Source organism: Gymnogyps californianus, chromosome 14 (assembly GCF_018139145.2).
Source record: "Gymnogyps californianus isolate 813 chromosome 14, ASM1813914v2, whole genome shotgun sequence".
NCBI lineage: Eukaryota > Metazoa > Chordata > Aves > Accipitriformes > Cathartidae > Gymnogyps > Gymnogyps californianus.
The window spans coordinates 15,938,383-15,952,011 of record NC_059484.1 but is presented as its reverse complement, the minus strand read 5'-3'; the positions used below and the strand labels follow the sequence as shown (position 1 = coordinate 15,952,011).

General features: G+C 43.9%; 1 protein-coding gene across 1 annotated transcript in view; it reads right to left on the bottom strand.

The window, feature by feature from the left end:
• Window positions 1-3,126: 3,126 nt before the first annotated feature.
• ADAMTS2 (ADAM metallopeptidase with thrombospondin type 1 motif 2) overlaps window positions 3,127-13,629 on the bottom strand; it is a 191,091-nt gene continuing 180,588 nt past the window's right edge. Inside the window, exons 21-22 of the mRNA XM_050905562.1 lie at window positions 12,721-12,810; window positions 3,127-8,386 (exon numbers count right to left, since the gene is read on the bottom strand). Of these exons, the coding sequence (XP_050761519.1) occupies window positions 7,923-8,386; window positions 12,721-12,810 (554 nt within the window). The 3' untranslated portion in view covers window positions 3,127-7,922. The remainder of the gene's footprint in view (window positions 8,387-12,720; window positions 12,811-13,629) is intronic.

Here is a 13,629-nt window from a genome sequence, read left to right as displayed (position 1 = left end):
TCCCACCAGATCGAGGGATTTTTCACCCTGGTACCAAAGTCCAGCGGCTGTTTCATAATCGTACTTCTTGTACCGTGCCACCATCTAGTGGTAACTCAACTAGAAACTCTGCACCCGGAGAGGCAAAGCAGCCTGAGCGGATCCTCCATCGCCAGCCTGCCAGGAACCCAAGCGCTGCTCGGGGTAGCACAGATGCAAAGGGCAATTTCATCACCTAAGGCTGGTGGGAGCACTCTGCTGATGAAGCATAAAACCCAGCAGATTAGCTATGATGATGAGGTTTCTCCCACATGTGTCATCCTGCTCTGCTTCTTGCTGTAATGAGTTTTTAGAAGTGCGCTTGCACTTGATGTGGTTCTGTGGCTCCGTCGCTTCAGTCCCTGCTCAGCTTTGGAAAGCTGCTAATGAGGGAGGGATTGTGGAAGGGTGGTGGGGAGGGAGGGTGGGGGAGAGAGCACAGGAGAGCAATGCGTGCACACACACATCCACAGGCACACACCCCCGGCAGCTCCAGTGGGATTTCCAGGCATTCAGCCCCCAGAAGGGCTCTGCACCATTTTTTGACCCCTGTGAGCAAAGCCAAGTGTTGAGCCAGCAGCCTCTGTGTGGGTGGGTGGCTGGAAATCACCCTGTGCCCCCCCCGCCATGTGAAGGGCCAGTCAGATTTGCACGGCACTTTGGAGGAGCTACATTCTGCCTGGTGTAATTGAGAATAACCACTTTCCTGGCCTGGAATTGCTCCTTGAACTGCTTTGCTTTTTTTTTTTTTCCAGAGAGCGCTCAGCAGAGCCAACCTGCTGCGCCACCGAGCTGTAAGTCCTTCTCCCAAGACATGAATCTTTGCCCAGGGAGGCTCTGGTTTACCAGCACAGGCTCCTTGCTCTGCCCATGCTACTTCTCACCGGTGTTATTTGGAGGGGGTCTCTGCTGGGAAACTCCATCCCTAGCCCATTCCTCCTGTCTTTGTTAAACCAGCTGCCCTCCGGGTAATCCTGCAGCGCCTGTCACTGCCCGTGCACGAGCAAGGGACCCCCTTGCACATGAGGAAGGAGAGTGTATGCACACACCATAAATTAACTCATGATGTGTATCAAAAAGCTGATCCCCCTGACAATGCCCAGCACCAGCCCCCTTACAGCCTCAGCAGCGCACGGGCCAATTTTATTTCCTCCAAGGCCAGAGCAGTGGTTCCCATGAAGACAGTGGGGGTCTCCTCTCAGCACCTCTTCAGGATGGGGTCCTCAGGCACAGAAGACAGAGGCTGCAAATGTTGAGACCCATTTTGCAGTGCAATGCATGGTTTGGGCATTTAGCTTATGACTTGCTGCCAGTGATGCATCTATCATACATGGTGGGTTTGCTTTTGTGGGGATGCACAGAGCCAGGCATGGCTTCATGTTCAGGAACAGGCAAAACAGCAGTATTTGGTGTTTGTGGATGCATGGGAGTAGGATACTGTACGAACATTGTCTATGTGAACGAGATAGAACATTCTCCCTGCAGCTTCTCTCTTTTGGGATAGCGTTTCCTTTCCTTCCACTGCCAGAGAGCTTCTGCTTTAATGCACACACTGCACTGAGCTGGGTAAATGAATCCCAGCTAGTGATGCACTCAGTGCTGTTTAACCCGCTGTGATCCTGCACTCCCTGCAGTGCCAGGCTTCCGAGAAGGAAGTTGTTATCTGCAATGAGACCTGAGCGGGGCCACTTGATTTTGGGGGCATAACGCCTTCAGCTGGACGAGGCTCCTGGAGCAAACACTCACGGGACTGTTCCCAAAGCACGGCTTCCCAGGCTCATCCAGCCCCACGGCAGGACCCTGCTTCCATCTTCACATACGCTTGGAGAAAGAGGTGTTAAGCTGTCACGGGCTTTCTGAAGCAGTGACAGTCCCCCAGCAGGGCCCAGGGGACGATCACAATATTTCCCCTTAGAGATGAGGTAGATTTTTTTAAGTTAAAAACATTCTGCCGCTTCCCTTTGCATTTGGCATCACCCCCACGCCAGGGAAATGATGCTCAGGAGCTCTGACACCTGGAGGGGCCAGAGCCACCCCGCGGGGCCGTGTGTACGTGCGTGAACGTCTGTCCGGGCTCCCACGCGGGCAGCAGTTGTTGCCCAAGTCTGAAGAATAGATGCGATGGTGCTAAAAAGCTGATGTAGGCCAGGAGAGGAAGAGATGGCCTCCTGTAGTTGTTGTCTTTAGGCATTTCAGACAGAGAGAGGAAGACCCGGGCAGGAGGGAGGCGTGTTGGACGTGTTTGACCCCACCATGGGTGTTTCTCGTGTCTGGGGTATGGACGTGAGACCCTTTCCCATGGCCACTCTAAAAATCTCAAAATCTTTGAGTTGGGAAAGCAAAAGCCATTTAAATATAACCCTTGTCACAGCTGTAAATCAGATACAATATGAATTGTCACAGTAAATGAAACCCAGGTTTCGGCTGGCCTGCCGTTTTATCAGGGCATTTAAGTAAGTAAATGTCTTTTCCATATTGAAAATGCTGAGGTGGTTCGTTACGTGATTAAAGAACATGTTGGACTTGAATGCACTGCATGGTGCTAACTGAATAATCAAGGTAAGCGGGGACCTTTCAAATCGTCGAGCAACAAACTTCAATTAGATGGGAGAGATTCAATTATGCTTTAAAGGGAACCTGGCTATGAGCATGCAGGATATGGCAGGGAAATGTATACAAAAGAATTTCATGGAAAGGAGCAATTATTTTATCAATAGGACATGCAAAGTGAAATTTGCTCATCAGTCCTGAACAGAAGCCCAAATAACTGAGCCTTTTAGGGAGATTATACATGGACCAGGATGGATTTCAGCCAAATGTAAAGGCTGAGCGCCTCAAGCAGGTTTAAGTGAGTTTGATTAATTTCTGTGCAGTTATCAACTGAGGTTTTGGTCCAGTGACTTCATGATATTTGGCCTTGGATAACGGACGTTGTAACAAGGATGTAGGACTTTGGCAGCAAGTGTATCCCAATCCCACTTCATTACGATAAAAGTTTTAGAAATTGAATTGGTTTTGAGTCTGAAGATGCTGGTTCTTCCTCCTCCAGCATCTCTGCATAATGTTACTTCAATGAAAAAAGCACAGGGAAAAGTCAAACACTTTGCAAAAGAACACAGACATCTGAATTTAATAAATTATAAAATTAAAGATTCTAATTTGTATATACATTTTTAATATACAAGAAATGGCTATTTATTGCAATTTCTGTTAAGGCATATGTAAGTGAATGGAAGTTGCATATAGATATTCAGATGAACATAGCTAATACTGTGCATTGTAGGTGAGTAAATAAGACATTAAATGCATTACGTAATAAAATAAAACATAAAACCCTTTGAGTACTGGTAAAGCACCATTTCTAGAATTCTTAAAATATCTGAAAGCATTCTATGGAGATGTTGTGAGACTCTAAATACTGAATGGATATATGAATATAAAAAGTGATGCATTCATAACAGATTACAGAAATTTTTAAAGGAATGTTGGTGAAAAAAATGGCAGTAGATTGGAGTCAAAGGAACCAGAATTGGTTTGGGATCTTTTTTTTTTTTTCCCATGAGGGGCTGTCACTTGGATTTTAAGTTTAGACCAACAGAAAAATGACAATTTATAAAGCTGTGTACTTGCATGGTTAGATCACAAAATGCATTGCTTAACGGGAGCACATTGCTTTAGCTCTCAGCTCTCCGAGATGGTCTCTGCAGGAATATATTTACTTATAAATCTGCTTTAGTTTCTGGGGATTAGGTTCCATTAAAATACCCCTCTCTGCTCATCATGTCTCAAAACGCAGTACCTGGGCAACAGCAAAACGGTTACAGAAGACACACTACGATGATGCTCTTGCCCAATTACAGCATTGTGGAAAAGAGGAAACTTGTCAAAAGTTCAACCAACCAAAAAATGACCAAAATTTCCACTGCACGACATGGAACGGAGATCAGCTGAGAGCAAAACCCCACCTATTGCCTTGGGCTGCTTTTTCTTTATCACTAGAGCTCTGCTCTGTGTTTTCCAGTAGAAGTGAGGTACATGTTCTTCGGAAACGACCATCATGGGGAACTGCTGAAAAAAACACCTGAAAAACTCATGCCAGCTTGAAAAGAAGGCATCTTCCCTAGTCTGAAGAGGCTTTTTTTTTCCCCACATACAGCAAGACTGTAAAGAGAAGGCAGCTGGTGGCTCTGCTCCATAAGGAGATGGACCAGTCTGTGTCCATCAGCGTCTCACTATCTTGAGCAATCTAGACTGAAGCTGTTCCTTCAAATATCATTTCAGTGTTCCCCAAATAACAGCTAGAGAAATATTCAGTAGAATTAAAACCAGCAAGAAATAAATCAAATTAAACCTCCCAAAAGGTAAGACTGAGAAGGGAGCAAGCCCTTCCTAAATGCAGATGCCACTAGGCATTGCATCGGGTCCCTAATGAACACCAGACCTAACGTAGCACCACACCAGCCTTCTGGGAGGCTGCTCCTGCTCCAAGATGCAGCAGAAGTTTCCACCTTATCTGGAAAAATGCTTTTGGTTTGTTTGATTGCAAACTGACTCACTCTAGAAAAAGAACAAAGCGGTCAAGTTTCTGAACTTTGAACCAGCTTTGCAAGTTCAGCCAGGGTGTCCATGCCGCGCGTAAGCAAGCGAACCCCTGCGAATTGACCTTGCCCAGCCTACAGCAGTCCTGGCCGCTGGACGATACAGCTGGAAATGCTGAGCACAGAACAGCCCAGTCCTTTTTAAACGTTGGGCCACCACACAGGAACAGGCCTTTCCTCGTGCTGAGGTCACTTGAAGTTGCGCCAAATAAATTCCTGCCCCACTTGCTATTGGGACACAACTTAGAAGTCCTTTGGACAGAAGAGGCTATTTGTAAGACAGCATTTGAGCTGTGGGCACTTCCTCCTGTGGCATTTCTTCACATTGCCTGGTTGACTGAGCCTATTCCAGAAGCTAAGGAAGAACAGAATCTATTGGATGGGTTATCTGAGGCTGCTGGAGGTCAGAGAAATGGGTCTCCACAAAGTCCCAGAGAGTAAGGCTGGTACCATCCAGGCAGCAAACTTCTACCTCCCCACCTGCGTAACTTCAAGCCCCAACCCCTCTCTACCCTTGGGTTTGTGAGGGTTTTTCCTAAGTTTATCATATGGTTGGATGTGCTGCTAGGCTATGAAAAAGCCGGGAGTTGTGGTTTATTGTTATTGTCCACAGAGCTAAAAGCAGGATAATAACTTGAAGGGGAAAAGATGAGTTTTACACTAACTACATCTGTGTACAGGAAATGTGGAAGGCAAGAAATACTCACTGTCTACAGGCTGGGAGCCCAGCTACAGCTTGTGTCTTCCATGGCACAGCAGCTGGAATGATGTTGATTTAGACACGTCTTCCTTGCTTATAAATAGCATGGTGGGGTTTTTTTTCCCTTCAGTGCTCATTACTACATTGCTCTGTTTTGCACAGATGTGACCTGACCCTACGCTGTTACTAAAACTTGTCCTGTCTGTAGGCAACCACAAATCCCTTGGCACAAGGCTCCTGGGGCCAGCGCCAGGCTTGCCCGGGCATTGTGGCTCTGTAACGGCAGGCAGGCCATGGAGCAGGGCTGGGGCGAGCGAAGGCTACCATGTGGGCAACTAAAGATAAGCAACCTTTGACTGCAGGAAAATGCTTAGTGTCTCACGAGTTAAAGTCTGAGGTGAGACTCCTGCCGCTGCCCCAGCCAACCACTGCTCAATGCTGCCAAACTGTGGAGCTTTAGTTTTACTTTGCAAAACCAGAACGGATTACTTTGTTGCTTGCGCTGGCTGCTGCTTTCACATCTGCAGCCACGTCTGCTTGGCCCAGGAGATGTTTCCTAGTGCTCTGGACTTTTCCCAGGCCCGTTATGCTTCCCGGTCTTCATGGTCTTCAGTGTAACTCCCATCCCTGTACTATCTATCTGAGCTGCTCCTAAACACTCACGCAAATGTATCACCCCGGTCCTCTGTAAGAAGAGACGCTTGATACCATGACACCAGCTGAAAACATTCCTTCTCTGCTTTGGCTAGTATCTCCATAAAGTATTTTTCTTAAACCAGGTCTTGTCCTTCAAAGACTTCTGGCCACCGTTCAGGCCAGAACAGTTCAACATCTCAGTGCTGCAAAGGCTGCTGTTCCTGCAGGCTCCTGCCTCCTTTCCAGCAGGACCAGCTTGTTTTGAAGAGGAGACTGGGCAGCATATTCAGCCGTGGTGGTCGAGGGCAGAAGGCAGGGTGGAGGGCAGAAGGCAGGGTCGCAGGAAGACACATGTGGTTCACCTTGCAATGCTTCTGAAGCTCTTTGCCAGCAGCTGGGCCACAGAAGAGCTGACACATTGCTGGAAACTCAGCACATTTCCAATAATTATGTGACTGTATATAAAGGCTTATTACTGGCGCTGCTTACAAACTAAGACCAGCTCAGGCTGGAGGATGAAATCTTACTCTCAGACTGGAAAATCTGAACTAGGAGCCATCAGACCTACCTAGTGGTAAAAGGAGGATTTCAGGGAAGCCCTGGGCTCTGCAGGAGGTTTACCAGCAAAGAGGAAACAAACGGAAGAGTCCAAGCCAGGAGACAGGAGAAAAACTGCTCAGATGCCACCCGCAGCAGGAACCAGTGCACGCTCCTTGTCCCTGCGGTGTTAGAGCCAAGCTGAATTCATCTTCTGATCTCCAACCAGGAATTCAAAATGACCTATGAAAACCATGATGACCCTGAGGGGGAAGGAAGTACTCAAAGGGTTGTCAGGTTACACATCTTAAAGTTTCTAGCAGACCTGTGAGTACACATGTGTGTGTGTGGATGTACATGTATACGTAAGGGCACACCAAACAATTTTTCACTTCTGCACCAATAAAGCTGTCCTAAGGAAAGGAAGATAATACAAAATTATTTCCTCCAAAATAACCTCATCCTATGGGAGGAAAAAAAAAAAGTTTTCTTAACAAAGCACCAAAGAAAAGGCAACAAGAATCCAGTCATCTTTAAGTTAAACAGTATGTGGGTAGAAAAAAAATCAGACCAATAAAAAAAGCACCAACCAACAAAGATCACTGAGGCTGTTGCATTACAGGAACTTAAAGACTATCAAAAATATGGCAAATTGTAAACAGAAAGACTAGGATGTTGTCAGTCCAAGTTGGCCGGATCTACCCTACTAAATGTCTTGCACATATTCAGAAGTTTAGGAGAATCCTTTGAAATTGTTTATGGAAATATGTAAACTACTGTTTGCCAGTTTTTAATTTACACATAAATACATGGCTACAGAATTTTCATGTATTTTCTTACGCAGTCTCGGTTAAGAAAGCTATGTAAGCACATGCCTAGCTGTAACCACAGGAGCAGCTCTACCAAAGTCAGCTAAACTTAGTCTGGCATGTCCTTAAGTACCTTCCTGAACCGGGGGCTGAGTTCGTGCCCAGGTTTATGCAATGCACAGAAGCATCACAGGATTGCTGACCACCTGCTTGTCAGTGTTAAAGGGATTTATTATGTCTTGGGACTGTCTTCCTCCATCTTAAGTGTAACTCCCATTACTATTCCCAAGCAGTTTTGCACAGGCATAGAAGACTTAAGAGCCCATAAACAAGAAACCTGCTAACCTGGCCTAGGTATTACGGTTTGTTTGGATTCAGTGAAATGCTGTAACGATATTGCACTAATACTCTACCGTACCCTGTAAACCTAGCCGTCAAAGTGTTCAGATTAGCGCTTATGAAACAATCTGTCATTTCCATTTATAGTAGGCTTTAGAATTTGGCATCTCTGCCATAGCACCACTTTGATTTTTCCCCATTTTTAGTCTCTATGATATGGGCAATACTATGATGTTGGTAACATCTCTATAAGAGAAAAACGTTGTTTGTGCCATTATTTCCATTTTAGTTTATTTTCCTAAGAGTCTCTTTTTTCCTTTTCTCAGCAATCAGCTCCTGAATTCTTTGATTCCTTGTCCTTTCATAAGGTATCCTCCTCCGTGTAATGATGTTGTGCTGTGATACTTCGTTATCCAACCCATCGATTTTATAGGGAACATCCACCGCATTGATTTCTGGGTGCTCCTCAGTTGCACTGGAAGGAGGTGCATGTGTTTTGGAAACAAGAGGAGGGCTGGTGGCAGACTGTGTGGTGGACACTCCCATGGGAGGGCTGGGGGTTGTCAGGAGCTCCTCCTCAATGACATTATTCTTATTTACGTTAGAATCAGTTACATTGTCGTCCTCTGTTATGTTGCTGTACATATTACAGGACTTGCAACACAGCTTATTGTAACCGGGAATCGAGCAGTAACGAGAGAGAACCTCCATGCGACAAAACATTGACTTGTCTCCTTGACAATGATCTTCTGAAAGAGAAAAAGGGAACAGATAAATAAAGAGCATCTTCACGTTAATCAGAAAAAGAAACACAGCTGAAGCTTTGGCAGTGGGCAGAGGGTTTGGTATCTAAAGTGGGATGGAAAACTGGCAAATGAGCCTTCTATAAGCAGAAGCAAGCTTAATATTAAACCTAAAACTCAACTCACTTCAAGGGATGCAAAAGCTGACCTGAACTGTTTGTACCAGCCCCATCCATGCTATAGACCGTAACACTCTAATTTTTGGCTTCGCATTCTGGAATTGCTACCCTGAAGACTGTGCAGCCACGATGAATTATCTTCCTGCCTTGGCTTAGAGTTCAAAACACACTGATAGTACTGTGTTGTTGCTAAAGCTACATTAAACCCCCAGAAAGTCATCAAGGTTTATATTGAGAAATCTTTTTTCCCCCCTTCACTCCTTTTAATGCTTTTCTGCAATCTAACAGTGACTAACCACGGTCAAGGATAATTTATATTTATCTGGACTGTCTGAAGAAAGTCAAGTCTTATTTCAATGTGTACCATGTAACTCTCAGAATGAATCCATCTCCCACTGGAGTGGTATTTTTGCCAGGTACCTCTATTCTGAAAACAGCAGCATTGCCTCAGCATGTCCCTTGCTCGAGAGAAAAGTGGTGCATTTAGCATAAGGCTTTTCTCCTCCTCCTAGAAGGGAGCTGATATTTTTCAGAACAAACTCCAGTGCGATGGAGCCAAGCCAGTCCATTAATGACTGGGAGACTCAGTAACAAGTCCCAATTTTTGTGTCACTGACTGGAAAACTGTAATAAAAGAGAAAGAATGATAATCAATAGGTTTTAAGCTGTCAATAGCTCTTACGACAATCTGCACTTAATAGAGGTGTTACGGCAGATACTGATCTTGCTGAAATACAGGTGGCAAAATGTATGCTAAGGCATTAAAGGTGAACTGGTCAAACTGTATTACTGTCTGAGAAACATAAACAGAAGCCTACTCAGAGATTACTCAAGCCCTTGTGATTTCTGCTCAGAGGAGGTAGAGGACCATATGAATTGGTGGTGATGGATGGTGAGGGGTTAGCAGGCTCCTTGGGAGAGAAAGCTACCTGTCGTCTGTCCTACATACACACTCTACAGCTCCTGTGCCTCCAGGCTGAAGTGATGGAGCCAGGAACTACCAGGAAAAATCCCAATACACAGCCCATGCTGAAACAAAGAGGAGTCAGAGGGCTTGTAGGAGAGGAGAGGGCTGAGGAGAAGGGCAGACTGACCAACACTTGGCATAATACTAACAAAACATTTTCTCTGTGACCAGAGTGCTGAGACAGAGATGAAATCACTTCTGCCTCTCTCCCTGCTCTTACTACATTTCCACCTACTCTTACAGTAAAGGATGAGTAACTCCAATTACTCGCCTTTATTTAGAGCATAGCCGATGGCAGACAGCGTGCTCAAGTCAGCGTGTTACTGGAGCTCGTATTTCACCATCCTGCTACGAACACTGACTTACCCTGTCAGCAACCTTACAGCAAAGAAGAGAACCAGAGCAGATTCAGAGATATCAAGTGAACTCAGTAAGCGTAGGTGTCGCCTCTTCACTCATCCTCAGTTAACAAAATAGGGCATTATAGGTGTTTAATTGGCAAACATACCAGTCTAAAATAAACTGATAACTGTTGCTGCTGCTTTACAATACTAGTGTTGGCTGAGGAAGGTGGAAACACCTTCCTTGCATTGTATTTATGCCCCGATTGTTGCATTTGTTGCAGAAAAGCAAAATTCTGGTTCCTATTTTCAAATGTGTCAATTCATTTTCATATTTTTCAAATGCTAAACTGAGATGCTGCTGGAAATAGAGAACAACTCCTTCCTTAGGAACCTAAGAATAGTACCTTGGTTTTGGAGACATTTTCAAACCAGTCTTTAAAAGCTGGAACTGTTCATATCTGCATGCACAACTCTATACAAAGGACTGCATGTGCCCATACAGCTTTATATCTATTTTTACATACCATGTAGAGTCCCCTTTGAACATTTTGCCTTGTGTTGCATGACCTTAATGCAAGCTTCTCCAAATGGCTTGCAAAATAAAAGCCAACAGGTATAACATTTAAATGTAGTTTCAACAAGGCAGATCTGTTCTTGGCTTTGTAAGAATCACTAAAAGCACCTTTAGAAAAATGCCTTTTTTCCTATCAAAAATACGTGATGTCAAGCTTAAATATACATGAAAATAAAACTGCATTATGTAATATGTTTAGTGACATCTGATAAGTTATATAAATAAACTCTGTAACTTATGAATGTCAGAATGAAATTTTTATCCTCTATCAAAACCAAAATATCCAGATTTGCTGAACTTTTATTTATTTTTACTTGCAGTATGCATGACAGACTGGAAGTATATCTTCAAAACATCAGTAAGAAAAAAATAAATCAGTTTCACAGTCACTTTGGTACACATTAGTCTCATAAAAAAATATTGAAAAGCAAACTGAATTGGCACATCTTTAATATTATGTTAAATACATACAAAACACTAATAAAATATCCCTGATAAACCAAAGTGCATATAGACATAGTGCACAATGCCCAGATACCTTATTGCACCATTCTCTATAGCCACCCATCTCTTGAAACATCACTAAACATTGTCTATTTAAAGGTAACAGTCATGAATATATTTATACAGTTAAACACCAATTATTTTACATAACAGTATTCAGTGCCAGATACGTGTCTTTGCTTTTTCACCTTGTCATGTATATTGTTAACATGTTTCAGGAAATTATCATATTAACAGCAAAATTTAAATATGTGATCACATGATAATGACAAGTTCGAAGTGCTACACTGTTGACGACCCAAAGATTCAAAAATGCCACTTTTCCAAAGAATGTGATCAATGCAATAAGGTAGTAATTTGCTCCAAGACTGCGGTTTTAAAGTTGATACGCTTCTACTATTGGTACTGACTGTCACAAACAGGTTCATGACTTGTGAATTCCAAATTTTCAACACAAACACGGAAGGTGAAGCAAGAATGCCGGTTAAATTTCAGTAAGTCAGGTCACGATCCTGTCTTGATGAAGATATGGATATGCACTGTGCAAATTAACCTCGGATTAAATTGACTGCCTTCTAATAGTTATCTTTCAAGTAAAAACACTCCATATGAAGATTAACTCAAGGTACCAGTGTACTGTTTATATTTAAAGCTGGATCTGGTAAATTAATGCCATTTACATTTCAACATTAAGGCATTTTTCTAAAATTCTTCTTCTAAGCAAAAAAGCAATAAAAATTGAGGTAATTCTGTAGTAGTTCACACTGTTATGTTTGCCAGTTGACACATCTATAGAGCATACACACACACGCACACATACAACCGTACCAGTCAAGTCAGACATGCACATGGTGAAAAAAGACCAAAGATGTAATGAGTATAAACAGCTCCGTGCTGAGCAGCTGGAGACATCGTAGTCAATGAAAACATCATATTGCCTCCGCCAGGTTAAGAAAAACACCACCACGCAACCTTCAACATGGACCATGCCTGTTCCGCTTCGGTTTTGTTTCTAAAGTGAAAGTATGCAAAACTGGCAAAAATTGTGCGACGGGAAAAATGAATGCAGCTTTTCTCAAGGAAAAGTATTTCAAACCACCACCAGGAGTTTGGCAAGAGCGGACGGCGTCATAGCAGCACAGAAAGTACCGACAGAAACGGAGCTTCTGCTTCCCAGTGAGCCCTCCATGGGTTACAAACATAAATGTGAGGGTCGGGAGTAAAAAATGAGCAGCAAGGGTGAGTAAAGCAATGGCACCGCAAAGGAAAATGGAATGAAAAAATTCTTTCACTCATCAGACTACCCTGTCAGCGAACTGAAACTAGAGAGTTATGAGATTTAGCATTTTTAGATAAAGGAGAACTTTAGCACTACAAGGTGTCATTATTGTGATGTGATCACATTCACAATAAGTTCTCAGTTTTGCTATCAAACTGAACATCATGAACCAGTAAGAGCCTTTTTTCACCATCACCAAGCAACAAGCAAACCGATCCCAGCTCCCTTTCAGAGGACTGCAACATACTGTGGAGATCCAACTTCACACATCCAACACTTCAAGACCTCCACCACCAGTGCTACGCAAGCTCCAGAGAAGAAAGACACCGAGCACCAAGTGCCTGGTGTGAAAAAAAGATTCAGCCCAAGATTTAAACTTGGCGAAGTCAAGGGAACTTTCCGCATAGAGAGAAGAAGAGAGCAAAAGGCAAAGTCCACATTCGATGTGGCATGCATTTAAGGGCAAAGGCAGAGTTATAAATGGGTCTTTTACTTGAAGATATTTTCTGGATGGGGTAGTCTGGATCAGGTCTTGACAGCCATTGTATCATGTAGGTTTTCTTTGAAGGATCAGAAACGTTTCCTTGAATAGAGGAAAAAAAAGATGTAACACAACATATGTTAGCATTAAGTAGTTGGCCTGTCAGAAGTGGATAAGCTAAGAGAGTGAGCGGGCTCTGATGGTGAAGGAGCCCGGGGCAGGATTATGACCAGGCTGTGTAGGTTTGGGCAGAGGGTGCTGTTTTGCCAGTTTGCTACAACTTGTGCCCAGCACTTGACAGCCAACACTGAAAGGCTGAAGGCCAGTTCTTCGGCAGTAGTTCTCACAGCAGCGTTATGTCCTAAGATACATCCAGACTAGTTTAGTTAGATTGCCTCTTTAAAATCTTTGTATTGGAGACCATAATTGACAGCTTGGTTCAAATTAATTAGGAATCAAAAGCTACCCTGAGAAATACATCAGGAATAAAAGAAAAATATGAATTAATAATAGGAATGTGTAAAATAATCTCACAAGTATCATCTGCAAACAGCTGAAAAGCTAACAAGGATAAAGGCATTAGTGTCCTGGATTAAGTAGGAACAAATTTATTATAGCTTAAAGAAATTGAGTTAGATAACCCCTGAAGATAACTTGTGCTTGACAGAATGGAAAAGAAGCCTGCAACTGTCACTGGAGATAAGGAAAGCAAAGAGGCGTCTTTGTACGTGATGCCCTTGATTAGCCACAACCCAGCAGCCTCTCGCCAAGCCCAGCACGTCTCAGGGGCACAGGGCAGGCCTTAGGCAGTGCTTCTCACCCAGGGGAGCTGTCGTCTGCTGGCCGGATCCAGCCATCACCACTGTGCTGAGGTCTGCCCCAGCCTCTCGTGCTGTCCTGGGGCAAGCAGCGCTCCCCACC